The 27,664-nt window shown below is 43.2% G+C and overlaps 1 protein-coding gene across 1 annotated transcript in view; it reads left to right on the forward strand.

Annotated features, from left to right (window-relative positions):
* Positions 1 to 25,418, forward strand: part of CHCHD2 (coiled-coil-helix-coiled-coil-helix domain containing 2) — a 40,611-nt gene extending 15,193 nt beyond the window's left edge. The window contains exons 2-4 of the mRNA XM_077482264.1: positions 6,939 to 7,179; positions 19,573 to 19,732; positions 25,129 to 25,418. Of these exons, the coding sequence (XP_077338390.1) occupies positions 6,939 to 7,179; positions 19,573 to 19,732; positions 25,129 to 25,139 (412 nt within the window). The 3' untranslated portion in view covers positions 25,140 to 25,418. The remainder of the gene's footprint in view (positions 1 to 6,938; positions 7,180 to 19,572; positions 19,733 to 25,128) is intronic.
* Positions 25,419 to 27,664: the final 2,246 nt, after the last annotated feature.

Raw genomic sequence — 27,664 nt, forward strand, 5'->3', positions numbered from 1 at the left:
AAGAAATATTTTGAATTTTCTTATGAATGTCTATTTAAAAATAATATTGTCATGCCTATGTCACCGCTGGGGGCTGTATTGGGCACTCACCGCCTCATGCTGGAAACAGCGCTGTGTCAGGAGCCAAATACTTCTTCCTCCAGCTGAGCAGCAGATCCTCTGGTAAGCCTAATGGAGGGGGGGGGGGTATTATCTCCCTGACTGTTGCCCCCCTATGCTGCTATTTTTCCCTCAGAGAAGGGGAGAAAGCGATCAGGGATTCGTTTAAAAAAAAAAAGGAAAGCACGATCAGCAGATGCTCGACGGCTTGTAACCCCCACCCACCGCCATGCTCTCTCTGGGTGTGAGAGGACCTGTAGTCCACCGCTCGCGCGGGAAACCTCTTCCTTCATACTGGTGGAGCCGTAGGCAACGTGGGGGTGGTGAGGCTTAACGGCGATACCAGGTGCACATGGAGCCAAGTTTTTAAAAGCACACTATGTGCTGCTGCAGGCTGTGGATGGACACGAGCAAAGAGGTGGCATTACCAGGTTTGGTGACACAGGCATTTCCTTTGACACATTGTTACTGCTTCAGGCTGGGCAATTAATAGCAGCAATTTTGCTCGACTATAGCCCTAGCAGTGTGTGCATTCCTTCTGGTAGTGCCTCTGCTTTGTGCATCAGGCTATGAGTGGAACGGGGACAAGGAACACCTCAAAGGGTTCTAAAGGATCGATTGTTTTGCTACAACCTAAATCCATGTCCAAGAAAATGTCACCCTCCTCTGAGAGTGATGCGGCTGGTCAGAGTGAGCCGTCAGGGGGGACTGGTGTTGCAGCAGCGCTGGACACTTCAGCCCCTTTATTACTCAGGAGGTTTTTTTCTTCTACCATTTTAAGTTTGGAACAGAAGATTGATGCTATGGTCGCCTTCCATAGTGGGTCCAAGCGTAGCAGATCCCCATCCAGTGCTCAGGACCCTCATACTGAGGAGCAAGGGGCAGGGGATCAGGAAGTTTTTCCAAAAGATCAGGAAGTTTTTCCAAAAGATCAGGAAGTTTTTCCAAAAGATCAGGAAGATGCTGATATCTCCTTTTCCAAGGATCCTAATATGGAGGGAGCGGACTCGCAAGAAAGACTGTTGGTACACTCTCTTACTAAGTTGGTTCGCTCAACTTTTCTGCTGCCTGTAGCGCAGTGTATTGATGAGCCCACCTCTGGTTTGGGATCACTAAAGCCTCCCCAATTTGGAGATGCCTTTCCTAGCCATTCATGGCTAAAAAAGCTGATATATTCTGAATGGGAACACCCAGATAAGCAGTTTTTTTTTCCAAAAAAGTTTTCTATACTTTATCCTATGGAGGAGGAATTCTATAAGAAATGGGGGGTTCCAGCAATCGATGCTGCGATAGCCTCGGTTAATAAAAACCTCACTTGTCCTGTAGATAATGCGCAAATGTTGAAGGATCCAACAGATAAAAAGTTGGAATTTATTTTTAAGAACAACATTTTTCTTGCATGTTCAGTGGTGCAGCCAGCTCTTGCGGCGATTGCAGTATATCAGTCCATAAAGGACAAGTTTGTGGAGATATTAATATTATTCCTGATCAGCAGGCTCAGCAATGGGCCGGCATATCAGAAGCACTGTTTTACGGTGGATGCTATGAAAGATTATATTATTCAAGCCTCATGGCTTATGCTAGGACTGGTACATGCACGTAGAATCCTATGGTTGAAAAATTGGTCAGCCGAAGCGCTGTGTAAAAAGCTCTTAGCCAGTTTCCGGTTGGAGACGATTTAGATAAATATATCCAAAGGATTTCACTGGTAAAAGAGAACTTTTCCCATTAGAAGAAGTTTTAAGCATTTTTTCTTTAAACGTGCATCTTCTCCATTGCCAAGAACATCTGCCTTCAGACAGTCTCGACAGCCTCCACCGTCGAGCTCAAGAGGAAGACCTCAGGGGCAGTTCCAGGACTAAAAGAGGACTTGCGGCAGGAAGCCCGCAAAGCAAAATACTAGCCTCCTTATGAAGGGGTGCCCCCGCTCGCTCGGGTGGGGGGAAGGCTTCTACAATTTTCAAAGATCTGGCAGGAACTTTGTCAAGACAGATGGGTGGCTACCTCAGTTTCTCTAGGTAACAAACTAGAGTTCTGAGAATTTCCATCTCCCCATTTTTTAAAATCAAACGTTCCCAGAGATCCAGGGAAGAGGGGAGGTATTTCTTTCTAGCTCTGGATCATCTCTTGTTCTAGAAGGTGATATCAGAGGTTCCCACAGAAGAGCAGGGTTCAGGGTTTTAGTCAAACCTTCATGGTTCCAAAACTGAACGGGGAGGTAAGACCCATTCTAGATCTCAGGGATCTGAACCGGCACTTGAATATCCATTCCTTTCGCATGGAGTCAGTCCGATCGTAGGGGAATTTTTGGCATCAGTCAATATCAAAGATGCCTACCTCCACATGCCGAAATTTCTACACTTCGAGGTAGAAAATTGTCATTTTCAGTTTGTGGCTCTGCCGTTCAGTCTAGCCACTGCACCAGCGCCTCCTTTAGCCAGGTTAAGGGCCCAGGGTGTAACAATTCTCGCCTATCTAGACTATCTGCTTTTAGTAGATCAATCAGTCACCAGTCTAAACCAAAGTTTAATCTCAGCTGTAAGCTACCTGGAATTCCTAGGCTGGATTAAAACCGTCAAGGAGATTACAGTACTTGGGGCTGATCATAGATACCGTTCAAAAGAAGGTATTCTTACCCCAGGCAAGAATCAGCTCCATAAAGGAACTGATTCAACTTGTAAAAACAAAGAGAAGTCCTTCCATTTGGCTGTGTTTGAAATTGTTAGGAAAGATGATGGCCTCCTTCGAGGCCATTCCTTATGCGCAGTTTCATTCAAGTCTGCTGCAAAACACCATTCTGTTGGCCTGGAACAAGAAAGTCCAGGCTTTGGACTTTCCAATGTGCCTATCCCCCGTTGGTATCGAGCAACCTTCAATGGGAAATCCTTTCTACCAGTATCCTGGAAAGTGGTAACAGTGAATGCCAGCCTTCTAGGCTGGGGAGCAGTCCTGGAAGAAACATCTGTCCAGGGGAAGTGTTCCAAGTCAGAAATGACCTTGCCCATCAGTATTCTATAAATTTGGGCAGTACGTCTGACCCTAGAGGCCTGGACGCTCAGACTACGAAATTGTCCTATCACCAAGCGAGCACGAGAAGTTATACAACCCAAAAAGGTGAATCATGTTCTAGCTTGGGCAGAAAGCAACATTCCTTGCCTATCTGCGATTTTCATTCCAGGAATAGAAAATTGGCAGACTACTTGAGTCGCCAACAGTTATTTCCGGTTGAATGGTCCCTTCACCCCATCTTTCTGTCGATATGTCAAAAATTGTGTTTTCCAGATGTGGATCTGTTCGTATCCAGATTCAACAACAGGGTTGACAACTTTGTGTCAAGGACGAGGGATCCGCTGGCATGCGGAACAGATGCCTTGGTCTTTCCATGGGATCCGTTCTTACTGATCTATGCCTTTCTGCTGCTTCCGCGCATTCTCCGCAGGATCAAGCAGGAATGGAAAAGGGTCATTCTGGTGGCCCAGAAGATCTTGGTTTGCCGAGATCATAAAGATGGCCGTAGGGAACCCTTGGAACCTGCCATTGTGGACAGACCTTCTCGCACAAGGTCCAGTATACCATCCTACCTTACAAATGCTAATTTTAATGGTTTGGCTATTGAAACCCACCCTCTAAAGGACCGTGGGTTTGCTCCCTCTGTAGTGTCTACTTTGGTTAATGCTAGGAAGCTGGCCTCCAGAGTCATATACTATCGAGTCTGGATATGTCTCCTGGTGTGGATCCAGGGGTTGGCACCCCAGGAAGTATGTCATACTTGCTTTTCACTCTCTGGTGCGTAGCTTTATTCAGGGGGTAACGCTGATTAATCCTCCCATCAGGGCACCCCTGAAGCCTTGGGATTTTAATTTAGTCTTGTTGGCTTTACAGAAACAGCCTTTTGAGCCTATATGGGAAATTCCCTTGGTTCTTTTTTATGAGAAAAATCTTTTTGGTTGCCATATCCTCTGCCAAAAGGGTATCGGAATTGGTGGCTCTGTCTTGCAAAGAGACATATTTTATTATGCATAAGGATAAGGTGGTATTGCGGCCTCATCCTGAATTCCTACGAAAGGTAGTGACAGGTTTTCATTTAAACCAGGATATTGTTCTGCCTTCCTTTTTTCCCAGAGCCTCGATCTAGGGAAGAGAAGTTGCTACATTCCCTTGATGTAGTGAGAGCAGTCAAGGTCTATTTAAAGGAGACCGCTCAGATTCGTATAACAGATGCTTTGTTTGTACTGCCAGAAGGTCCTAAAAGAGGAGCAGCATCAAAATCTACTATTTCCAAGTGCATTTGTCAAGTGATTGTTCAAGCTTATGGTCTAAAGAAGAAAATTTTCTCCTTTTCATGTTAAAGCGCATACCAACAGGGCTGTTAGTGCCTCTTGGGCGGTGCATTTCCAGGCCTCCATGGCTTAGATCTGCAAGGCCGTAACTTGGTCTTCAGTCCATACATTTACCAGATTTTATCAAATCGATGTAAAAGGTCATGGATATAGCCTTTGGGCATAGTGTACTGTAGGGCGTAGTGTACTGCAGTATAAGTCCTCTAGTCCAGTGGTCATCAACCCTGTCCTCAGGGCCCACTAACAGGCCTGGTTTGCAAGATAACTGAAATACATAACAGGTGATATCATTTGCTGCTCAGTGATTGCAGTATTCTAGTCTGCATCTCTCCAAGGTAATACATAAAATGGGCCCTGAGGACAGGGTTGATGACCACTACTCTAGTCTCTTAATGCCCTACCTTTTTTGTCGTGTCTCCCTCCCTTCAGTTGCCATTGCTATGGGACATCCCACATAGTAACTACTATGGCTCTGTCCCCTGATGTATGGGAAAAAAAACTGCTTACCTGTAATATCCTTTTCTTTGAAATACATCAGGGGACACAGAGGTCCCTCCCTTCTTTGGTATACAAGTATATTGCTTGGCTACAAAACTGAGGTACTCCCAGTAGTGGGAGGGGTTATATAGGGAGCGCACTTCTCATCTTAGTGTGCCAGTGTTCATCACCTGAAGGTGGCCTATAACCCACATAGTAACTACTATGGCTCTGATGTAGGGCTGCAACTAACGATTATTTTCATAATCGATTAGTTGGCCGATTATTGTTTCGATTAATCGAATAATCGGTTAATGACCTAAAAAAAGTAATTTTGCTGCAATTTGCATTTTTACATATTTTTTTGGCCAATTTGTTGTTGGGTAGATTAAAAAAACACAAATTGCTTCAAAAACGCATTATTACATGCTTTTATGCAGCTTCTCCATTGAAGTATATTGAACCAAAAAAACAAAATAGCACAGTTTTGCGTTAAAAAAAAGTATTTTCCAAATACGCAGCAGCTGAAAAAATCATGGATGTGAACGTGTCCCATAGGAAACCATGTAAATGAACTGTAGTGTTTCTGCAAAAAAGCACCAAAAACAGAGGTGTGACCCAGGCCCGATATGTTTAGTAACATAATGGGGTTAAAAAACTAAAATTAGTACAAAGCGCAAATAATCGCTACTGTAAGGGGTTAATTTTTTACTATGGGACAGTGAAAGTAATATTTACAGTAGCGATTTGCTATTTTTGTACTATAAAGGGCTAATTTTCGTTTTTTGTTAACCCCATTATGTTAGTGGCCGATTATTCGATTATGAAAATAGTAATCGATTAATCTCATCGATTAGTTGTCGATTAATCGATTAGTTGTTTCAGCCCTACTCTGATGTACTTCAAAGAAAAGGATTTTACAGGTAAGGTGTTTTTCTCTGCTCTTCTGAAGCCATAGCCCTCAAAAGAAAGGTAGAGAGAATTCTTGGCATAGAAAGAATTGTGAAACATTTTAGTCAAGATCTCGATAAAGATTCTTGACTATTGTGCAGCTCTAGTTGGAAAGAATTCTGGGGTCATGGCAATAATTCGCATTACATTTTTTTTCTAATAGAAGTACAGCCCAAGCTCGTTGGGCTGTACTTCCCCTGTGCATTACAGGAGTGCTGTCGATTCTGCACTCCTGTGACTCGTTTCCAGCAGACAGAAAGCTGAAGCCCACTGTCGGCTGATGTCAGAGCTGGTCCAGGCTGGGAAAAGGTTGCGACAATATGGTCGTAATTCACCCACAACCCTGGACCAGCACCTGGCTTAGCCTCTCAGCAAGCCGCTGAGAGCCTGAGCTGGCTGCTCCCTCCACAGCCCAGCGCTCCAGTGAGTGCAAGGGGCAGAGCAGACAGCATTGACTGACAGCAGCTCTCTGCTCATAAACACTGCCGAAAGTTCGATTCTCAGTGCTCTGATTGGTTCTCAGTCTTGGAGTCGTAGGGGGACAGTTGCAGCATTGGACCCATGCTGCATCCACCTAGGTAAGTGTGATTTTATAAAAATAAAAAAAATACTTCTCTAATTCCAAGTCTCCACTAGATAAATTACAGGGTTACTGTGACTAGCACAGGCAATTCTAATAAAAATGTAATTCTCATGGATACACAGATGGATCCTGTGTTATCTAGATGGATGGAACTGTATGATGAAATGTAGTTGCAATACAAAAGTAATGATGATTCACCGAAGCAGAGTGTGTCAAACTCGTAGTTCAATTAATTTGCATTATTAATACCCATAAAAGTAATTTTAAGCACTTTCATGAACGTTTGTATAACATTAGTAAAACATTCTGTAAAGATAATGTATTACTGACAGTTTTTTCAGTCCTGTATGACTTTTATTAAATAAGCAAAGCTGCTTACATTTCATTTTGCTATGTGACTGTAAAGCTTGAATTGATGGCTCATGAACTGTGACATTCAATTATATGTAAAGTTCATTACTTTTGACAAGTCTGGTTTTGCTTTGCAGCCGAGCACCGGTAATGAGGTCAGCACCACCTCGAGCGGCACACCCACCTGCTGCTGCGGCCCCATCCGCCGTTGGACCTGTAGCAGCCCCTAGACAACCTGGTCTCATGGCACAAATGGCTACTACAGCTGCTGGAGTTGCAGTTGGTTCTGCAGTGGGACACACTCTAGGACATGCGATTACTGGTGGATTTGGTGGTGGCAGTAATTCAGAGCCTGCAAGGGCAGATGTTACCTACCAGGTAAAGGCTGTGATTTTGTTTTTTAATATTGTTCAAACATATGACTTTTTTTTTCTTTCTTTGCCTTTGTTGGGAAGTTTTTCTGTAATTTCACATGAGACCTCTGGATGAAGGGTGAGGATGGGAAGTAAAAGGTCTTTATCACAGTATAGACAAAGTAATAACTTTGTGGAGAATCTAAAAGCACATTAAAACGTATTTGACTGAGGTTGGGCTTTAACCCTTTCACTGCCAGGTCCGTACACACCTGACAGCAGGGGGTGTTACACACAATTTGGTGGCTGCAGCCAAGCAGACTATTGCCTGTCAGGTGGATGCATTTGGGCGGCTGCGCTGCTGCCTGATTGCCTCTACATACTCTCGGTACTGGTGGACCCCCCGCCTTGGAGGTAGGAGAGCAGTCAGCGTCTGTGTCCCTGACTGACGTAGCTGGACTTTTTTGTCCCCTATGTAACACAAAAAAGTGAAAGGGCTTGTAAAGATTCCGTTTTTTTTAGAATTAATGTAAAGGAAAAAGTGTGAAAATATGACAGCGATTGGAAGTCCAAAATAATTATATATATTATATAATATATATATATATTATATAATATATATATATATATATATATATATATATATATATATATATATATATATATATATATTATATAATATATATATATATATATATATATATATATATATATATATATATGTGTGTGTATATATATATATATATATATATATATATATATATATGTGTGTCCTCTGGTATCTATTTGAATCCAAGGGGTCTGATCATCCGGTATCCAAAATTACGGCAACTCTTGCATGAAACTGCTATAGCATATTAAACAGAAGATGGGTACTCTTACCAAGTGTGTTGTACACATCTACCCTATGGCAATGCGTCATGAGCTTGTAACGGCTATTGGACATCCAGCTGATTCTTCTCCCCCTCCAAATGGATCCAATCTTTAACTCTCCCATTAGAGGTCCATGGCTCCAAGTGGCAGGTGAATCCACAGCTTAAGGCTCCAACTTACAAGGCCCAATCCGCGAGGATTCAGTAAAGATCAGAGCATAAAAAAGAGAAGCACATGACGGCGCTCCACATTATGTAGATTAACCAATGAAGGTTTATTATAGAAATTGTAATTCCAGCTTTAAAAAAACACCAAACAGCTGGTGATACAAGATAATAAGCACGTGATATAAAATAAAAGAAAAAGCAATATGGGGAGCAGAGTGTGCTTTCTAGGGCTGAAACAACTAATCGATTAATCGACAACTAATCGATTATGAAATTAATCGATTAATCGGCCAGTAACATAATAGGTTAAAAAAAAACAAAAATGAGCCCCTTATAGTACAAAAAGAGCAAATAATCGCCACTGTAAATATTACTTTCAGTAGTGATTATCTGCTTTTTCTACTATAAAGGGCTAATTTTAGTTTTTTTTAACCTCAATATGTTACTAAACTTGTTAGATCTAGTTCACATCTATGTGTTTTTTGGTGCTTTTTTGCAGAAATGCACTACAGTTCATTAGCATTTTTTTCTATGGGACACGTTCAAATCTGAAAGGGTCAGGGACTTTTAACGCAAAATGGTGCTTTATTGGTTCAATATACTTCATTGGAGAAGCTGCAGAAAAGCATGTAATGAGTTTTTGCAGCAATTTGCATTTTTGCATTTTTTTCGGGCAGATTAAAAAACACAAAGTGCAGTAAAATCACGTGTGCAAAAATCAAAACGTACAGCAAAAGGCACTGCAGAAACAGATCAAAAGCAAACTGCATAGGTGTACCGAGCCTTATGCTGGCCACACAGATCAATTTTCAGATGAGAATATTCAGACGAAAAATCTTTGTACATTCGCTGAATGAAAGAATTTTGTTTGAAATTTTCACTTGTTTTTAAAATGAATGTAATATCTGAACGAAAACCACATACACTGTCTGAAATTTCCTTTGACTAAGACGTTTTCTGTTATTTCAAAATTTTCCCGTCACTGTGGTTGAAAATGAACTTCAATTTGACCCACTTTTTTATTTTATTTTTTTTTTTATTTTATTTTTTTTAGGTTATTAACCGATTCATCGATTAATCAAAATAATAATCGGCCAACTAATCGATTATGAAAATAATCGTTAGTTGCAGCCCTAATGCTTTCCCTACGTGTTTCGACCGGAAAGTCTTTTACTGAGGCATAACCTGACCCCCCCCCCCCAAATATTGCTAATATATATATAGATTTAGACTAAACAATTGAAATGGTATTTGGAGCACCTGAGGGACCGCCCCCACATGGCTGACCCGGAAGTGCACCAACATAACAATACTGACTCTGTAGTACATAATCGAACAAAAGCATTACCGTATTACAGTGCATCATGAACTTGGAACTCATTTTTGACGTATCCAAAACCCAGAATTCGACCATTTAACACACAAGGCATAGCGGGCAGTCTATGGCCTATGGTTTAACGCAAGCAGATAATGACTTGTAAGATGCAATATGTAGTCCATACTAAAAGGTCCTTCTCAGTTCGTGTGAATGAACATATTGCAAAGATTAAGAAGGGTTGTGACAAACATACGGTCCCCCGACATTACTTGGAGCATCACGAAAAGGACCCAAACGGAACCTTATTCCAAATGATCGATACATTTTCTCCACATTGGAGGGGTGAACCTCTTGTCAGAGGGGTTTCGCGCCTTTAAACCTACTGGATACACAAGCTGAGGTGCTACTCGCCCCACGGCATGAACGTTGATTGGGATATCAACTCTTTCATAGACCTGGCGTGAGTGGCACCTCGGCTCCTCTCCTTTAGGTCTCGGGCCTGGTAGATGCCCCGGTTAATTATAGGGTGTCTCCTTTTCATTTCTATGGATAATTGTTCCTGTGGTATTATTTCCTCAGTATTGGGTTTTGATGCATAAATGTCCCTTCATTTAGAAGGAGACATCACGACACAAACTGATGATGTGAGTGGCGTATTATTCCTGCAGATAGATTAGATACTTTACAGGGATTGTCCTATTTTAGTATCATTTTTGCAATGTTAAGTTTGGTTTTCTCTATTACAATTCCTAGTAATGCCCTTGAGGAGGTTTTTACTATGGTGCCCCATGGAGTGCTGTTAGTGGCGCATGAGCCGCTTTATCCATCCATGGGCAGTCCTTCCTGATATAATTTTACATTTTTCTTTATGTACATAAACAAATCCTGGATAGTATCTATGTGCCCAGCTCGGTGTATTGTTTCCATTTGGGAGGCAGGATATTTTTTCACCCCGTCGGTACATTGTTTACATTCGGGAGCCATTATCAGACTTCTGATGTAAACATCCGGTTTTGTGAGCGGAAGTGACCAAGAGCGTCACTTCCGCGTTCCATTTCAGTTTGGATGCGCCTCAGCACGTCATATACGTCCGGAAGTGACGTTTTCGTCGCTTCTAAAAGTGAGGCTTGAGACGCGGGTTGCGCGGACTGTCCACCGCACGCCCGCACAATTGCCCGAATATGAGGCATTATTATGTTAAAGCTGGAGAACAAATATGACACATATATATCGGGAAATTGGATGTGATCTAGGGTTTATGGTGTGATAGATACAGGGAGAGGATAGTCCTGCTTCCGGTTTGAGGGGTGGAGTGCAGGCAGAGTGAACATTTTGTCCATTAGTCGTTACCATAGCCGTTACAAGCTCGTATGACGCATTGCCATAGGGTAGATGTGTCAAACACACGTGGTAAGAGTACCCATCTTCTATTTAATATGCTATAGCAGTTTGATGTAAGAGTTGCCGTAATTTTGGATAAAAATAACAAACATGACTCTTACCTGTTCTGTGCAAGGTTTTTGCACAGAGCAGCCCCGATCCTACTCTTCTGGGGTGCTGCTTTTCCTGGGGGCACCCATGCGGTCGCGCTCCTGTCTGTATCAATGGACGCAAAAGCAGGACTCAGTCCCGTGGGAACTTTACAATCCCTTTTAGGCAAGAAAAACAACGTCGAGGCCCCTCCCCACATATACCAGGGTTAATATATAAGGTTTGGGTTAAATGAGTTAGTGTAACTAAAGGCAACACTTTTATTTTTCATTTTGGATAGAGTAAGGGAGGGCTATAAGCCCTGCCAGGTTTATTTCCCATCTGTGTGTCATCATTGGGGAGATCTACCTTCACTTCCTGTCCTATAGCCAAAACAGGAAGTGCAAAGAAGTTCCTCAACAGTGAGGGAATCCCCAGGTCACCAGAACTAGTGTCCCCATTGAAAGATTTCCCCTCTATTACTTTTCTGGGGACAACAGAATTATTATTTTTTTTTTTTTTAACTTTCATTAATGGTAAACAGAACAAATAGAGGGGGTGAATTTCCCTATTAGGGGCACAGACAGCGATAAAAAAAAAAAACTATCAGATGTTCTAATCCATCTCCACTATATCCAAAACAAAAAAAAGCTTTCTCTTTAGTTACACTTTAAGTGACCAGCCCAGCTGAGGTGTAAGGTTAGGGATCAGTGGCCAGAAACCACAAAGTATGAAAATTAGTTAAATTAAAGCTGTAGTAAACCTTTAAATAAAAATCAAACAAAATTGATCCTGCAAGGCAATATAATGTGCTAGTATGCATCACATACTAGCACATTATGAAGGACTTACCTGGAAGCAAAGCACACTCAGTGCACAGTCACCATTTCCATCTTCAGCTTGTCTTTCTTTCAGTTTCGTGATTTAAAAAAAAAAAAAAAAACATAGGTGGATGCACAGATGCTGCATCTGTCCCCTGCCGCCTCTAAGCCTTTGTACACACGGTCGGACATTCCGATGGAAAATGTCCGATTGGACCGTGTTGTCGGTTAATCCGACTGTGTGTGGCCTCCATCGGACTGTTTCCGTTGGAATATCCGACGGACAAAGTTTGAGAGCTGGGCTATAAAACTTTCCGACAACATGATCCAATCGGACTTTGTCTGATTGTGTGTAGAGAATTCCGATCGGACAAAGTGCCACACATGCTCAGATCAAATTCCTAGACCAAAGCTATTGGCTACTAGCCTGAACATATTCCCGTCTTAACGAAATAACGTCATCACTTTACGTACGATCAGATTTTCCGACAACTTTGTCCAACCGTGTGTATGCAACACAAGTTTCGGACAAAATCCGATGGATTTTGTTGTCGGAATGTCCAACCGCGTGTACAAGGGCAAAGACCGAGAACAGAGTGATCAGATCTTGGTCTTCATTGAGCAGAGAGTGGTGTCTGTCCGTCATCAACTCTGTGCTTTGCCCCTCCAGCACTCATTGGCGCACCGGGCTGTGGGTGGAGGGTGGTAGCGGTTGGCTCACTTAGATGAGAGGCTGAGCCAGCCAATCCTGACATTTTAAGGTTGGGATCCCTCTGGAGCCTTGATGGGCTGAGTGACCTCGGCCAACAGCGAACTTTAGCCTGCTGTCGGCTAAATAAGGGTCACAAGATTGCGGAGCCAAGTGAATTCCCACAGAAAAAGTAAGACCAAGAGAGCTATAGCTATGTTACTTTTATGCAGTAAGGGCTCATGTAGACAGGCATCATTGTTGTACCCTGTCTTTGTATGCAAACACATTGCTGCTCAAACACATGCATTTGAAAGCGCCATAGGGTTATGGCGTATTTGGTTAGCCAATAGAAAGCGCTGGGGGGGGAATTAGGGGTGCAGTGCTGCTGTTTGAGCAGAAAATACATGTCAACATGCTTATAAAATGTTCAAGCCACACATTCGCAAGCATTTTTCTATGGAAGTCTATAGGGCCAAAAACACTTGTAATCTGCCAAAAAGAAGCTTGTGTACTTTTTTGAGTGACAGGCATTTTGCTTCAGGTGACAGAACGCTCATATGTGAACAGGGACCATTGAAATTAATTTGATTTGGCTTGTTGAGCATTTTAGTGTCACAAGCTTCAAGCAGAAAATCGCTCAGGTGTCTAATCCAAACTGAAACATTGAAGTAAATGGGAATCTGCAACTTGAGTTCGGGGAATGCATTTATTTTAACATTTAGGGCAGCTCTTCAATGGATGTCCTTTGATGGGCACAGTGGCAAGTTTTGTCAATTGTGCCTCTTAACCACTTCGCGCCCAGGCCAATTCTGACATTTCTCTCCTACATGTAAAATTCCTAATTTTTTTGCTAGAAAATTACATAGAACCCCCAAACATTATATATGTTTTTTTTAGCTAAGACCCTAGAGAATTCAATGGCGGTCGTCACAACTTTTTATCTCGCACTGTATTTGCGCAGCAATTTTTCGAACACGTTTTTTCATGCTTTAAAAAAAAAAACAGTAAAGATGGCCCAATTTTTTTGCATAATGTGAAAGAGGAGGATACGCCGAGTAAATAGATACCCAACATGTCACGCTTCAAAATTGCACGCGCTCGTGGAATGGCGCCAAACTTTGGTATTTAAAAATTCCCATAGGCGACGCCTTAATTTTTTTTACTGGTTACATGTTTTGGGTTACAGAGGAGGTCTAGAGCTAGAATTATTGCTCTCACTCTAACGTTCGCAGCGATACCTCACATGTGTGGTTTGAACACCGCTTTCATATGTGGGCGGGACTTACATATGCGTTCACTTCTGTGTACGAGCTCACGGAGACAGGGGCGCTTTACGTTTTTTTTTTTTTTATTATTAATTTTATTTTTATTTTTTTAGTTTGACACTTAAAAAAAAATGTGATTTTTATTCCTATTACAAGGAATGTAAACATCCCTTGTAATAGGAATATGGCATGGTCGGACATATTTACAGTGAGATATGGGGTCAATAAGACCCCATATCTCACCTCTAGGCTGGGAAGCGTAAAATAAAAACGATCCTGGCTTCCTAGTCAAAACGGCGCGGTTAATTTGAATACAGAGGCCGGGCAAGACGTCATAACATCGCGCCCGGCCTCCGAACGATCATAGAGACTCCGGGGACGATCTGGTCTGCCGGAAATCTCTATGGTAACTTCCAGGGGCCGGCGGATCCTGTGACCGACTCACCGATGGAAACGGTGAGTGGCTACAAGCACCGGCGGGAGGGGGGGTCCCCCACCGCCCGTAAGAACGATCAACCGGCGGAACAGCCGCTATGATCGTTCTTATGGTGCAGGGAATCACCGGCTGGGCTGAAAACGCCGATATCTGAATGATGTCTGTGGCCTCAGGCATCATTCAGATATAACCACCGAAAGCCCATGACGTCAATAGACGTAGTATGGGTGCCAAGTGGTTAAGAAAGTGAGAATAGTATGCGCTTTGTATATATTCCAACTGAAATGTTTCTTTTTCATACATCATGGGACACAGGCTAATGGTCATTACCTACTGGGTTATACGCCATCTCTAGGTGATGGGCACTGGTAGACAGTCTTAAGAAGTGATCCCCTATGTAACCCCTCCCATACAGGAAGTATATCAGTTTTTTTTTTACCAGTGTCTGCAAGGTGGATGGGCTCTCTGAGCTCTAGGACTCTAGTGCAACAGACGGTTCTTAAACGAATCAAGGGATTTACAGATCGGATCCATTTGACACAGGCTGTATATGCTTAGATAAATGGTACCCAAGCCTCGCAAAGAAGACACAAGATCCTGCAAGGTTTTGCCTGTAATGTGTCCTCCAGGCGCTGGACCCTGCGAAGTGGAAAATTGGACACCACAGGGCTAAGGCATAACTGCGGGGTGCTGTAGAGGTCCAAAGGCGTGGACCCTAAACATTAAAAGGTAGGGGTGTGCACTGAATGGGTTTTTTAGTGCCGAACCCGATACCGAAAATTAAAAATACACTAGGCCGAAAAACGACACCGATCCTGAAAATGACTGTTTTTAAAAAATATTTTTATACAGGAGATGGTCAGAGACTGGGGACATAGTACAAGAGATGGTCACAGACTGGGGACATGGTACAGGAGATGGTCAGAGACTGGGGTCATGGTACAGGAGATGGTCAGAGACTGGGGTCATGGTACAGGAGATGGTCAGAGACTGGGGTCATGGTACGGGAGATGGTCAGACTGGGGACATGGTACGGGAGATGGTCAGAGACTGGGGACATGGTACAGGAGATGGTCAGAGACTGGGGACATGGTACAGGAGATGGTCAGAGACTGTGGACATGGTACAGGAGATAAGCGCAGCCAGTGTTGTCCCCAGCGCAGGGAAGAGAGGAGAGCCGCCTCCGCCGCCTGGTTGAATAGAGCGCCAGGAACATCACAGCTTTAATTTCAATAGCTGTGTGTTCCCGTCGTGCGGTGTCACATACAGCCCCTCCCTCTTGTCCGGGCACTTTGATAGACCGATCACCCGTCCAATCCTTTATCACCAAGGTTGAACTGTCCTCAGCCCTAGCCGGGTTGGAGCACTGGATTGCTGGCATGATTGCTTCCATCCCACAGGGTGACAAGAAGCGTGACAGATCCCCCTGCCCTGAGCCTCTGAGTTTGGAGCAGGAATGGGTTGAGGATGGGGAAGATCTAAAAGCTCAGGATTCTGTGGAGGGCCTGGTGGATGAGTCTGCTTCTGAGCAATTAAGACAAGAAGATATCTAGTTGGTGTCTGATTCTCAGTCGCAGAGGCTTTTGATCCAGACTCTTACTGAGATGGTTCATTCTGCCATTACGTTGCCTCTTGCAGAGGTTACTGAGCCCCCCTAGTCCTCTCTGAGGTCCCTGAGGCCTCTTCAGGCCACACAGGCTTTCCCTTTACACCCACTGTTGGAACAAGAGGTGTATGCTAATTGGGAACATCCTGGCAGGATTTTTAGCCTTAAGAGGTTTTCTCTTTAGAATACACACACCCGCAATGTATTCATTAAGGGGATAGACCGTAGATGAAAGTCAAACAGCATTGCGGGAATAGGAGAGGAGCGGAAGGGGGGGTTAGAGCACTCAAAGCTTTCAGACAGCATGGCGTGTTCAGGCCCGGCGATCCCTCTGATCAATCCAGGTGGACACCAGTTCGGGGTCCTCGAAGAAATGGGTTTGGCCGTCGCACTCCACACGGAGCTTCGCAGGATATAACATGGCATATTTGAGGTGTAGAGCGCGGAGGCGACGTTTAACTTCCTGGAACCTGGACCTTTGTCGCTGCACCTCATTGGAGAAGTCCGGGAAGACGGCCACATGAACGTTGGCATGGGGGATATTCCCCTTCTCTCTAGTCAAGCGGAGGATCTTGTCGCGATCTTTGAAATTTAAGAATTTCGCTATCAGAGTACGCGGCGGAGCTCCTTGGGGAGGAGGACGGGCAGGGATGCGGTGAGCTCTCTCGACTGCAAACATCACAGAGAATGCCTCTCTACCAAAATTGGTTGTCAGGAAGTTCTCAAGGAAGCTTGCCGGGTCGTTGCCCTCAGCATTCTCAGGGAGACCGATAAAGCGGAGGTTACATCTCCGAAGGCGATTTTCCATGTCGTCCTGCTTTGCACTAAGCTGCTGTAGCTGACGACGCACCTCATCAGTGGTATGTTGCAGGGGGTGTAAAATATCTTCCGCTCTGCTGATGCGGGTCTCCGCCTCCACACGATCCCGCAGGGCGGAAAGGTCTTGTCTGATAAGAGAAACATCAATTTTGACCTCCTCGATTTTGGTGGTAAGCGTGCTCTGGCACATGGCAATGGCATCTAGGACCTTGTTAGTGGCCGCTTCGGATCATTCCATATCCGAGGATGCGCCTGCGCCGTCTTTATCCCGCAGGTCTTCTCCAAGCCTGCGGTACTTGGCAAGTTTGTCAGCGGCTTCAGAGCTCTTTTTTGGTGGAGACATACTGCAGGAGAAGAGCAGGAGAATTCCCGGGTGTACCAAGATGGCTGCTGTTCACCAGGCAGGATCTTTAATATCCCCCCTAGGTTTTCTCTTTTATATCCCATGGATGAAAAATTCATTAAGAACTGGAGCATGCCAGCAGTAGATGCAGCAGTCTCTTCCTTAAACGAGAATTTAAAGTGGTTGTAAACCCTTACAAACCACTTTGACTTACAGGTAAGCCTAGATTAAGGGACAGAAGCCGCCCTTTATGGATTTCAATTTTGTGTTTCCTGCCTCTAGAGATAGAGCCTATCTCTCTAGTGCTTACCTGGATAACTCCTAGAAACAGTTAGCAGTAAGTCTAACTCTGGTTTTCAACCTCATCAGAGGTCCCTGCGATTTGCAGTAGAGGAAAGTTATTTTCAGTTTGTGGCTCTACCCTTTGGGCTTGCCACAGCTCCCCAAATGTCATAGCCACCAGTACTGGATCTTTTAAGGGACCAAGGGATCTTGGTGCTCGGGTATCTGGATGACAACCTGCTCAGAGTTCACTCACTACAGGCTCTAGAACAGAGCATAACCTACACAGTGCAATATTTGGAAAGCTTAGGCTGGGTCATAATTACCAAAAAGTCAGCCTTGAGACCAGCTTAAATTCTTAAGTATTTAGGTCTGATTCTAGATACAGTCCAAGCAAGGGTATTTTTGACACCCGGAAGGATCCGTGCCCTGAAGGTTCAGGTGCGTCAGATAAGGGGCACCAGACAACCCTCCATTCGGCTCTGTATGAGTCTTCTAGGGAGGCTGGTGTCTTCCTTCGAGGCAGTGCCCCATGCCCAGTTCCATTCCAGGCCTATACAAAAAGACATCTTGTTGGCTTTTAACAGGAGATGACAAGCCCTGGATTATCCCATGGCTCTGAAAAGATCCCGACCATATGGTTGATATCCACCTAGAACCGACACCTGCTCAGCCTTTCAGAAAGTCGCTGAAAGCCTGGGCCAGTCATTCCTGCCGCCTCCACAGCCCAGCGCTCCATTGAGTGCTGAGGGGAGGAACAGAGAGCTGGTGACTAACAGTAACGAGACTGCTCAGAACAGAGGGGAGAACTGAACGATTAATGTTTGATTGCTCAGTTCTCACTACAGAGCCTCAGAGAAACATATGTGGCATCTGATTGATACTCCATCCACCTAGGTGAATATACATATTTTTTTGTTTAAGTCTATACTAAAGGATAAGTTTACTTTTTTGAAAAAAGAAATGCACTTTTTTTTTTTTTTTTTTGCGGGTAAGAAAATGTGCATTTTCTATTTTTTGTTGCAGGGGCCAGGAAAGCATTGCACCAGCGATCAGCAAATCTGATGTCATGCAGGTCTTCTGCACACTTTTAGTGTATTGGCTCACCCATACATCCCATACGGGTAAGCCGATACTCCCTGACCAGAAGATTCGATGAACTACTACTGCGCTCCACAGTGCCATGGTAGTTCATTGTGAACTTCAAGGCAACGGCCGCTAAGGATTTCAGGGCCTGTAGTTCATTCAGACACATGGAGCTGTGTCTCTGAATGACACGGCTGTGTGGACAGAGCCCCACATGGCTGCGCTATATTCAAATAGTGGCAACTAGTAAAGGGAACTTCTCCCTGTACTGCTTCCGGTTGGGGGGGGGGGGGGGGTTGTTATTGGGTAGCGGCTGTAGCATTGTTCTACCCTAAAAATGTGTGGAACATGTAACATATTCCCAGTGGTGAAATGTACAGTATCCTTTTTTTTTTTTTTTTTTTTTATGCAAGCAGTGTAAGTGCCTGAATCTAATGCCGGCCATACACGGTTCGAATTTCGAAAGAATTTTCTTTCGAAAATCGTATCTAAGAATTTTCGTATGAATTTCGCACCATTAGTGGGCTGCAGCAACAGCCGATTTTCGTGGGGAAATAAAATTTGAGGAATCGGACATGTTGGAAATTTTTAGAAAAACAAACGATTTTCTAATCAATGATGGGAGAATTGTGCGAGAAACGTAATAAGAAAAGAAAATGTACGGAGATAAAAGAAAATGTACGGAGATAAAAGAAAATTCCCAGCCAAGAAAATTCTTTTATATAGCAACATGAGGTGAAATTGAAGGCTTGGTCGGCCGAATTTCGAAAATCAATGGTGGCATCATTGGATCACAAAAAAAATGAATTTTCTGATTTTGAAAAGAAAATTTGTTCGAAATTCGACCGTGTATGGCCTGCATAAGTTTGTATCTGCTTCTTGCCATCCTGTACAGCAGAGCTTTTCCTTCTTGTTTTGTCCTGTCTCAACCTGGAGGAGAGACTGGACCTGTACATGATTATTTACCTGTAGAGGAGAAAGAAAAAGACAGAGCTGCTTAAACCTCAGGAGTTAATGTACAGAAATACCAATTGTTGGGCAGGTAAAATAGCTCCATTATATGTGTTGCTTCTGTTTATTGAGCTGTTTTTCTGGAGTTCAGTTATAACCTACATGAAGAAAAACTGCCTCATTACATATATATATATAAGTACTGACACTTGATAAAGTTACTAACACAGCTGTTGTCTCAAATGAGCACTAATATTTTTATATATTTTTTTTTTTTTTTACAATGCTAGGAACCTGCAGCTCCACAGTCAGCTTATCAACAACAGCAGACTCAGTACACACCATGCCAGTATGAGATGAAACAGTTCTTGGAGTGTGCTCAGAATCAATCTGACCTCAAGCTCTGTGAGGGCTTCAGTGAGGTACTCAAACAGTGTCGATTCGCAAATGGTATGTTCCCTACTTTTCTTGCAGATTTGAATTGCAAGTTGTAATTTTCTGTTGCTTGTGATTAAAGGTAAACTGTGGTGTTTTAAATATGTTGCATTGGTGTGTGTTATAAGGAGATTTGAATGTAAATCCAAATATTAATGTGTTAGAAGATTTTATGAAAATCATTAAATGTAGTTTTACAAACAGCTAACATAAGTACCTGGTCTCTTGTAATCTTCTGCACAGCAGCATTTAGTTTGGGAGATGTAGGGACAGTTATTGCTTATAGAGATGTTTACAGGAGGTAAGAGCCAGGTGCCAACCTCCATAAATCTGGTGGTCAGCAGGCTGTGATCAGGTAAGTGACTAAGCAGCCTTGCTTGACTGCCCTTGAGGAAGTTTCCTCCCTGGCTGTCTATCACAGAACTGACAAAAATAAATGCAAACCTCTGGACTTTGTAAACTGTTCATATATAACATAATACCTATTCATACTCATTGAACTGTTTGCCTGAAGCTCAACCTTAACCCCTTTGTTGCCACTGGCAAAAGGCCTTATGTTAGCCTCAGGAGGTAATTGCACACACATAGAGTAGCCAGGAGTTTGTGTATATTTGTTAAGCCATCTGTCGGCTCTCTGGTGAATTTTCACCCAATCACTTTCACAAGCACAGGAAAGTACCCTTATCCCATGTATCATAGGCGCGACGGGTGTCACTGGGAAGAGCGCAGCTGTGAATGAACTTGGAAATTAGATTTATTATGTAATTTCATGGTTCAAATCTGCATAGGTGTCCATGGGTTAGGGATCTAATGGACTTCTGATTTCAGCAGCAGGATATTGCCCTCCTATGTGATAGCAATAAAGTAAAAAAAAATGAATACAGATCCCCTATAAAGACTTTTAAATCGTTCGCTATGGACAGTGTTGGGTATTCATTTGTTGCTGTTTTAGTGGTATGCACCGTTTTAAAGCTCCAGATATTTTATTGCATAGTTACATTGGTACATGTTAGACCAATGTGAGTCCGCATATGCCATACCTGAGGGATCACTGTTGTAGTCTGTGCTACTACAGCAATTGTCATTGACTTCTGTTTTCCATACTGAGTGGCTGCCCAGCTGCATTTGTTACCACAGGGAGTTACTTGCTCAGCATGGTCAGTAAGCATGGTGTCCAGACTATATGGGCTTTAGCAGTTTGTTTTGAATGACCAAGAATACTTTCCTGAATGTAGAGTACGGCACACAGACTCCTTTAATCACTTTCAGACTGGACCATTTTGCTGGCTTAAGACCAGACCACTTTTTGCGATTCAGCACAACTTTTTGCGATTGTCACTTTAACTGACAATTGCACAGTCGGGCGACGTGGCTCCCCAAAAAAAATTGACGTCCTTTTTTCCCCACAAATAGAGCTTTCTTTTGGTGGTATTTAATTACCCCTGCGGCTTTTATTTTTTGCGCTATAAACAAAAATAGAGCGACAATTTTGAGAAAAAACACTACTTTTTGCTATAATATCCCCCAAAAATATATAAAAAAAACATTTTTTTTCCTCAGTTTAGGCCAATACGTATTCTACTACATATTTTTGGTAAAAAAAGTCGCAATAAGTGATTATTGATTGGTTTGTGCAAAATTTATAGCGTTTACAAAATAGGGGATAGTTTTATGGCATTTTTATTAATTTTTTTTTTTTACTAGTAATGGCAGCGATTTTTATTGTGACTGCGACATTATGGCGGACACATCGGACATTTTTGATACATTTTTGGGACCATTGTTATTTATACAGCAATCAGTGCTATACAAATGCACTGATTCCTGTGTATATTACACTGGCAGTCAAGGGGTTAACCAGGGGGTGGCTGTGTGTCCTAGGGGCGTGTTGCTTACTGTGGGGGGCTGGGCTGTGTGTTAGTGAACACTGATCTCTGTTCCAATCACATGGAGCAGGAAATCTGATATATACTGTTGAAATTTTAGATCTTCCAAAATATTATTAGCTCTGTTCAGGTGGCTGTGATTTCACACCTCAGCCACATTACACAATCAGGGATTGCCTACCTCTGTGTCAACTGCACACTCAGCTAGTAAATAGTTTAAAGTGATTGTAAAGTCATAAGTTTTTTTTTATCTTAATACGCTATCAAAGTCATTAAGCCAATTAGGGGACAGGGCCGAACCCTGGCTCCATGTCTGAATGGACACAGAGTAGCGGCTTGGGTGCCCCCATAGCAAGCTGCTTGCTGTGGGGGCACTCAGCAGGAGCGAGGGGACAGGATCACCAAAGGAGGACCCGAGAAGAGGAGGATCTGGGCTGCTCTGTGCAAAACCATTACACAGGCCAGGTAAGTATGACATGTTTGTTATTTTTAAAGGAAACAAACTGAGACTTTAGGATCACTTTAAGGGTTTATTCACAGCAGTTGAGGTTGGCAAAACTCTGCAGTTGAGCTGCATTTTTTTTGCCTCCCAACTGTTCCCTCTTTATCTGCAGAGGCTGTGGCCAGGGTTGTACACCTTCAGTGCCCGCAATACTTTGCTTTGAGGCTGTAGCAGGCTGCTCTGCAAGCGTACGTGGTTGCTGCAAGCTAGTTTAACATTCAAGGGGTTAATAAATTACTGCTTGCCAAATATTCTCTAAAGAGTGATCTGAACACTTATCGCTCTTCAGATAAAGGCTAATTCCAAACCCATATTTTGGTGAACTTAATGATGCTACTTTGCTTTCCCATAAGCTGGCTGGAGAGGGATGATGTTACTGGAAGCTGTTAAACTAAACCGGGTCAACAAGTGTCTAATGCCTAGCTGTGTGATGCTTACAAAAGCGGCTTAACAGTTCAAGTAGATTGCCTTCTGTGTCCCATAGGGAGATTTTCCCTTCAAGAGGAGCTCCGGGTTCCTGCAGAGAAAATTAAGTCAGCCACTACAAATATTGTAGCTGCTGGCTTTTAATATTAGGACCCTTGTTTAGGAATTCAGCTGTGTCTTCATCCGAGCTGATTTTTCAATCAGCTATTGGATGCTGCCACTGCCGCCATCTCCACTAAGGGAAATTTTCTATACAGCTGGTTTCCTACTGTGCATGCGCGAACCACGCTGCACTCTCTGATTGGACCAGCTGCAGGGGGAGGAGGAGGGGGCCAAACATCCGGCTGAGTTCGCTACGACAAACTCAGCTGGAAGCAGGCACCTGTCATCACCAGGTACCTGCTCCCCCCCCCCCCAAAAAGAGATGGCAAATGTGGCAGTGTAGGGGGGAAAGGAGGCAGATAAGCGGAGCTTCCCCTTTTGGGTGGAGCTCTGCTTTCACTTCTTGTCCCATAGCCAAAACGGAGACAGAGGAAATCCTTCCAAAGTGAGGGAATCCCAGGTGTGTTGCAATAACTAGTGTCCCAACTGGAAGATTTACCCTCTATTGCTATTTGTGATTTTCACTTTTAATGATGAGGGTAAACAGGACAAATTGGCTGAATCTCCCCTAAAGAAAGGGGGGGTACAGATAGCAGGAAAAACTGACAGGTGTTCTAATCCCTCTCTACGCTATCCAAAGCTAAAAATGTTTTGTCTTTAGTTACGTTTTCATGTACAGGTTTCCCTAGAGTTCCATGCTGCAGAAAATGCAGTGCACTCGGTGTGATTTCTTGTTTATTTTTCTCATATACCTTATTACTTGGGTGACATTTCTGCTTTTTTTTTTTCCTGATTGATTCTGTTGTAGATTTTGTGCTCATGAATATATAGTGTTCCAGTGACCTAAATTGGTTGTAAAGTCAGAAGGTTTATCTTAATGCATTCTGTGCATTAAGATAAAAAGCCTTCTGTGTGCAGCAGCCCCTCTAATACCTGAGCCCCATTTCTGTCCAGCAATGTCCATGTGTGTCTTGGTCGTCCAGGACACTCCCTCCTGATTGGCTGAGACACAGCAGCAGTACCATTGGCTCCCGCTGCTGTCAATCAGTCAGTTAGCCAATCCGAAGACAGGGGGTAGGGGCGATCCGCAGCTTCGTGTCTGAATGAACACATGGAGCTACAGCAAGCTGCTTGCTGTGGGGCCACTCAACAGGAGGGGCCAGGAGCACAGAAAAAGCACCTGAGAAGATGACGATCTGCGCTGCTCTGTGCAAATCCACTGCATAGAGCAGTTAAGTATAACATGTTTGTTGTTTTTATTTAAAAAAAAAAAAGAGACTTTACGATCACTTTAACCACCTCAATATTGGGCCAATTCTGACACTTCTCTAATGCCTGTAAAAATCTACTTTTTCTTTGGCTAGTAAATTACTTGGAGCCCCCAAATATTATATGTTTTTTAAACAGAGGATCCACAGAATAAAATGGTGGGTGTGGCAATTTTTTATGTCACACGGTTTTTGCTCAGTGGTTTTTAAAACGCAATTAATTTGGAAAGAATACATTTTAATGGAAAAAAAACAAACGTGAAGTTAGCCTAATTTTTTTTGTATAATATGAAAGAAGATCTTACATTGAGTAAATAGATACCTAACCTGTCTTGCTTTAAAATGGCCCGCGCCCATGGAATGGGAACAAATTATGGTTCTTGAAATTATCAATAGGGTCTGATTGGATGCAGCCAGTAAAAGATCGGGAAGCAGTTATGATGTCACACAGTGGGTGGAACAGCTTCAGTTCCTCTCGCTGTGAGGCCAGAGATGGATGCTGCATCGATACTGGGTTTCCCAAATGCTCAGGAGAGCCCGGTAATGGAGGTCGGTCTGACCCCTTTACGTCACCTGTAAAAGTAATCAAGTTGCTGCCCAGCCGCTCTGATTACTTTTATCGGAAAGAGAATCACCGGCTGTAAAAATAAAAAAAAAATAATTACACCAGGATCATGGTTGTAGCCTTAGCCATGATCCTGATATAAACGCCTCCCTGGCGCAACGTGTATATATACTGTTGCCCGTAGGGAAGCGGTTAAAGGATTATAGGTTCTAGAGTTCTTTAACAAGCTATCCCTCTGATCCTCTATCTAGAGACCATGAAACAATGTTTTTCGTGTTGAATGTTATGACAATTTTGCAAGACTGAAAAAGGGCTGCTTTAATGGGAGGGTCACAGTACTGAGCTCAGAAAGCTCCATGGTGATTATATTACTGGTATATCACTTGGCAGAGACTGGAGACACTACATGAGGCAAGTATGGATTGCTGTTGAGAACCATTTAGCATTTCATTTCCCCAGTATAGACTGCTGGGGGTCCAAGGGCTGCCCAACACTGCATGTGGCCCCTAGGTAATATGCAAATGATTGAGCTTAAATTTAGTGACAGAGCATTGTTTTTTAACAAATCTTTTAAGGTTTAGTCAAAGTGATGTATGTGCTAGTTAAAAATTATAAATATCGCAGTTTTCATTTTACACTTAAATTTTTTTTGTTTTTTGTAGGATTACCATGAGTGTTTTCTTCAACATAACATCAAATTCCTGGGTTGAATGTGCTTCACTTGCAGATCTTCAGAAACCATCATGAAACAGCTGATGATTTCTTAGAGGATTTACTCTTCTAGTGTTATATGCTAATCTGTCATTAGTCATGCCTTTCCAAAACAAACAAAAAATAAAGGTGACACAGAAATTACTACTTGTGATCCACGTCCAGTTCTTGCCATGAGAGGATGTTTAGTCTGCTAATAGTTTAATATTTTTATTGAAATAAATGATTTACAAATCTGGAATGTTGTTGTTGTTGTTGTTTTTTTTTTTGGGGGGGGGATTTCTGCAAACTAGCATATTTTAACACCTTCCTACCCAGCCTATAGCAAAATTACGGTCGGGTGGGGGTTTCATTGTTCTGACTGGACGTCGTTTGACGTCCCTCAGAAAAAAGCTGCTTGTGCACGCCCCCGGGGGCATGCAGCACGGCAATCAGTAGGTGCTGTGTGTCGCTTGGACACAATTAATCTCCAGTCATGGTAAACAGCATATGACGATGGTGTAACTAGGAAGAGGCAGCTATTGGCATGGGGGGGGTCTGCGCTGATACCCAATGCATTTCTTTTCAGTGCAGTCCCACCAGTGCTGCCTGTCGATGCCTCCTTATCAGTGATCCCTATCGGTGCCCATGAAGGCTGCATGTTTGTGAAGCCACATCAGTGAAGGAGAAAAATGACTTTACAAAATTTTGAAACTAAGAAACTTTTTTTTTTTTCAAAATAATTAATCTTTTGTTTTATTTGTTTAGCAACAAATAAAAAAAAAAAACTGTGGTGATTAGATGCCAGCAGATGTTTCTAAAATGGAGTTAAGGAGGAAGTAAACCCTGTTGAGTTTACTTCCTCTTTGATTCCCTGCAAAGGTAAAGGGTAATGGACCACTATGCATCACATAGTAGCCCATTATGTGTCACTTACCTGACACAGGAACCAGCCAAGTCACCGCTGTCCCCTGTAGTCTGGAGCATCCATCTTCTCGGTGGGTCTCGCTGCTCCGCCGCTGTCATTCGGCGAAGCCGCGATGATGTCAGTCCGTGCATGCGCACGGGAGCCGCCACTCGTGGCATATCGCCGTTGACAGCGGCGTGCTCAGTGCGCCTGCGCGCCGCTGTCTACGGCGCATGCGCCCTAGACAGCGGTGCCTGTCTTTCGGCAAATATCTCCTAAACCGTGTAGGTTTAGGAGATATTTCTTGGACCTACAGGTAAGCCTTAATCTAGGCATTTGACAGGCAGTAAGTAGGCATAGTATTGCCTTGTCACTGCCTGTTTTAACCCTCCAAATACTGAACAACAATGCTGTAATAGCACATGTTGCATTGCAGCTCCATTCACTTGATTGAGTTGCGCTCGGTGGGTGTTACTACCTGCTGAAGACAACGGGGTATAACACCTACCACAATGCAAAGCAATGTATGGCAGCTATGGCATATGTAGACCCCAGCCTCTGCCGCAAAAGAACAATTAAAGTTGTTGTAAACTGCTGAAGAATTAAAAAAAGAAAAAGGCTGTAAGACAACGGCATAATGTGCTAGTATGCATCGCATACTAGCACATTATGAAAGACCTTAGAACAAAGCCCTTCCAGTGGTGCCCGCTCACCTCTGAGATGGCTGACATCTTTCCCCTGTGTTTTTTTTCTCAGGAGCTTCTGTTTCCGTCAAGGGCTCTGATGGGTCCAGCACTGTAAGCGGGACCTTCAGAGCGCATGCGCCAATGATGTCATCAACTGCATGCACTCTGAATATATCCTAAACTGTTTAGGAGATATTCACAGTACCTACAGGTAAGCCTTATTTATAGGCTTACCTGTACGTGTAAGTACAAGTGGTGTAACAGAGTTTACAACTACTTTAAGGGGGTGGTAAATGTGCGACTCAACCGTGAGTATTTACTGCTCCACTATTCCATGTGTAAATGAGCCCTTAGGGATATAACGTGCTCAGTCATGTGCTGTAGCTATTATGTCCCATATACTTCATCTCTTCAATAGAGTCCTTTCTGCCTGTTTTATCAAAGACAAACTGAAGTCAAAATGTTTATTTTTTACATAGGATGTGGAAGGGTTGGCACCTGTGTTTATTTTATTTTTTTTGCCATCCCTGGCCCACTTTTGTAAATCTCTACATTGGGTTGACTTGACTGAAAGACTCCTGGGTTACACTGTTGTCTGCAGAGGGATTTGGACACTTGGAAGCAAAAAAATACTGCTAGTGCCAGCCCAGTAAAACCCCCTGCCCCCCCTTACTCCCAGCATGCCTTCGTTTTTTACTAGTGTTCTTGGAACATCTTTTCTCTACTGAGCAAAGTTTAATTTTTTTTGCTATCTAATAATTCTTTAACAAAGATCTTTTTTTCATTGATGTCCCTCTACGTGCTTCGTGAGCTAGTCTCTACTCAGTTATTTGGTGCAGCGTTACCCTAGAAGTAGCTTTGGACACTGTCCCCAGATGCATCAATACTGGACAATCGTGGGGCTTGTCTGCCCTT

This window comes from Lithobates pipiens, unplaced genomic scaffold, assembly GCF_037356315.1.
Source record: "Lithobates pipiens isolate NorthernLeopardFrog02 unplaced genomic scaffold, aLitPip1_a1.2 Scaffold_16, whole genome shotgun sequence".
In the NCBI taxonomy this organism is placed as follows: domain Eukaryota; kingdom Metazoa; phylum Chordata; class Amphibia; order Anura; family Ranidae; genus Lithobates; species Lithobates pipiens.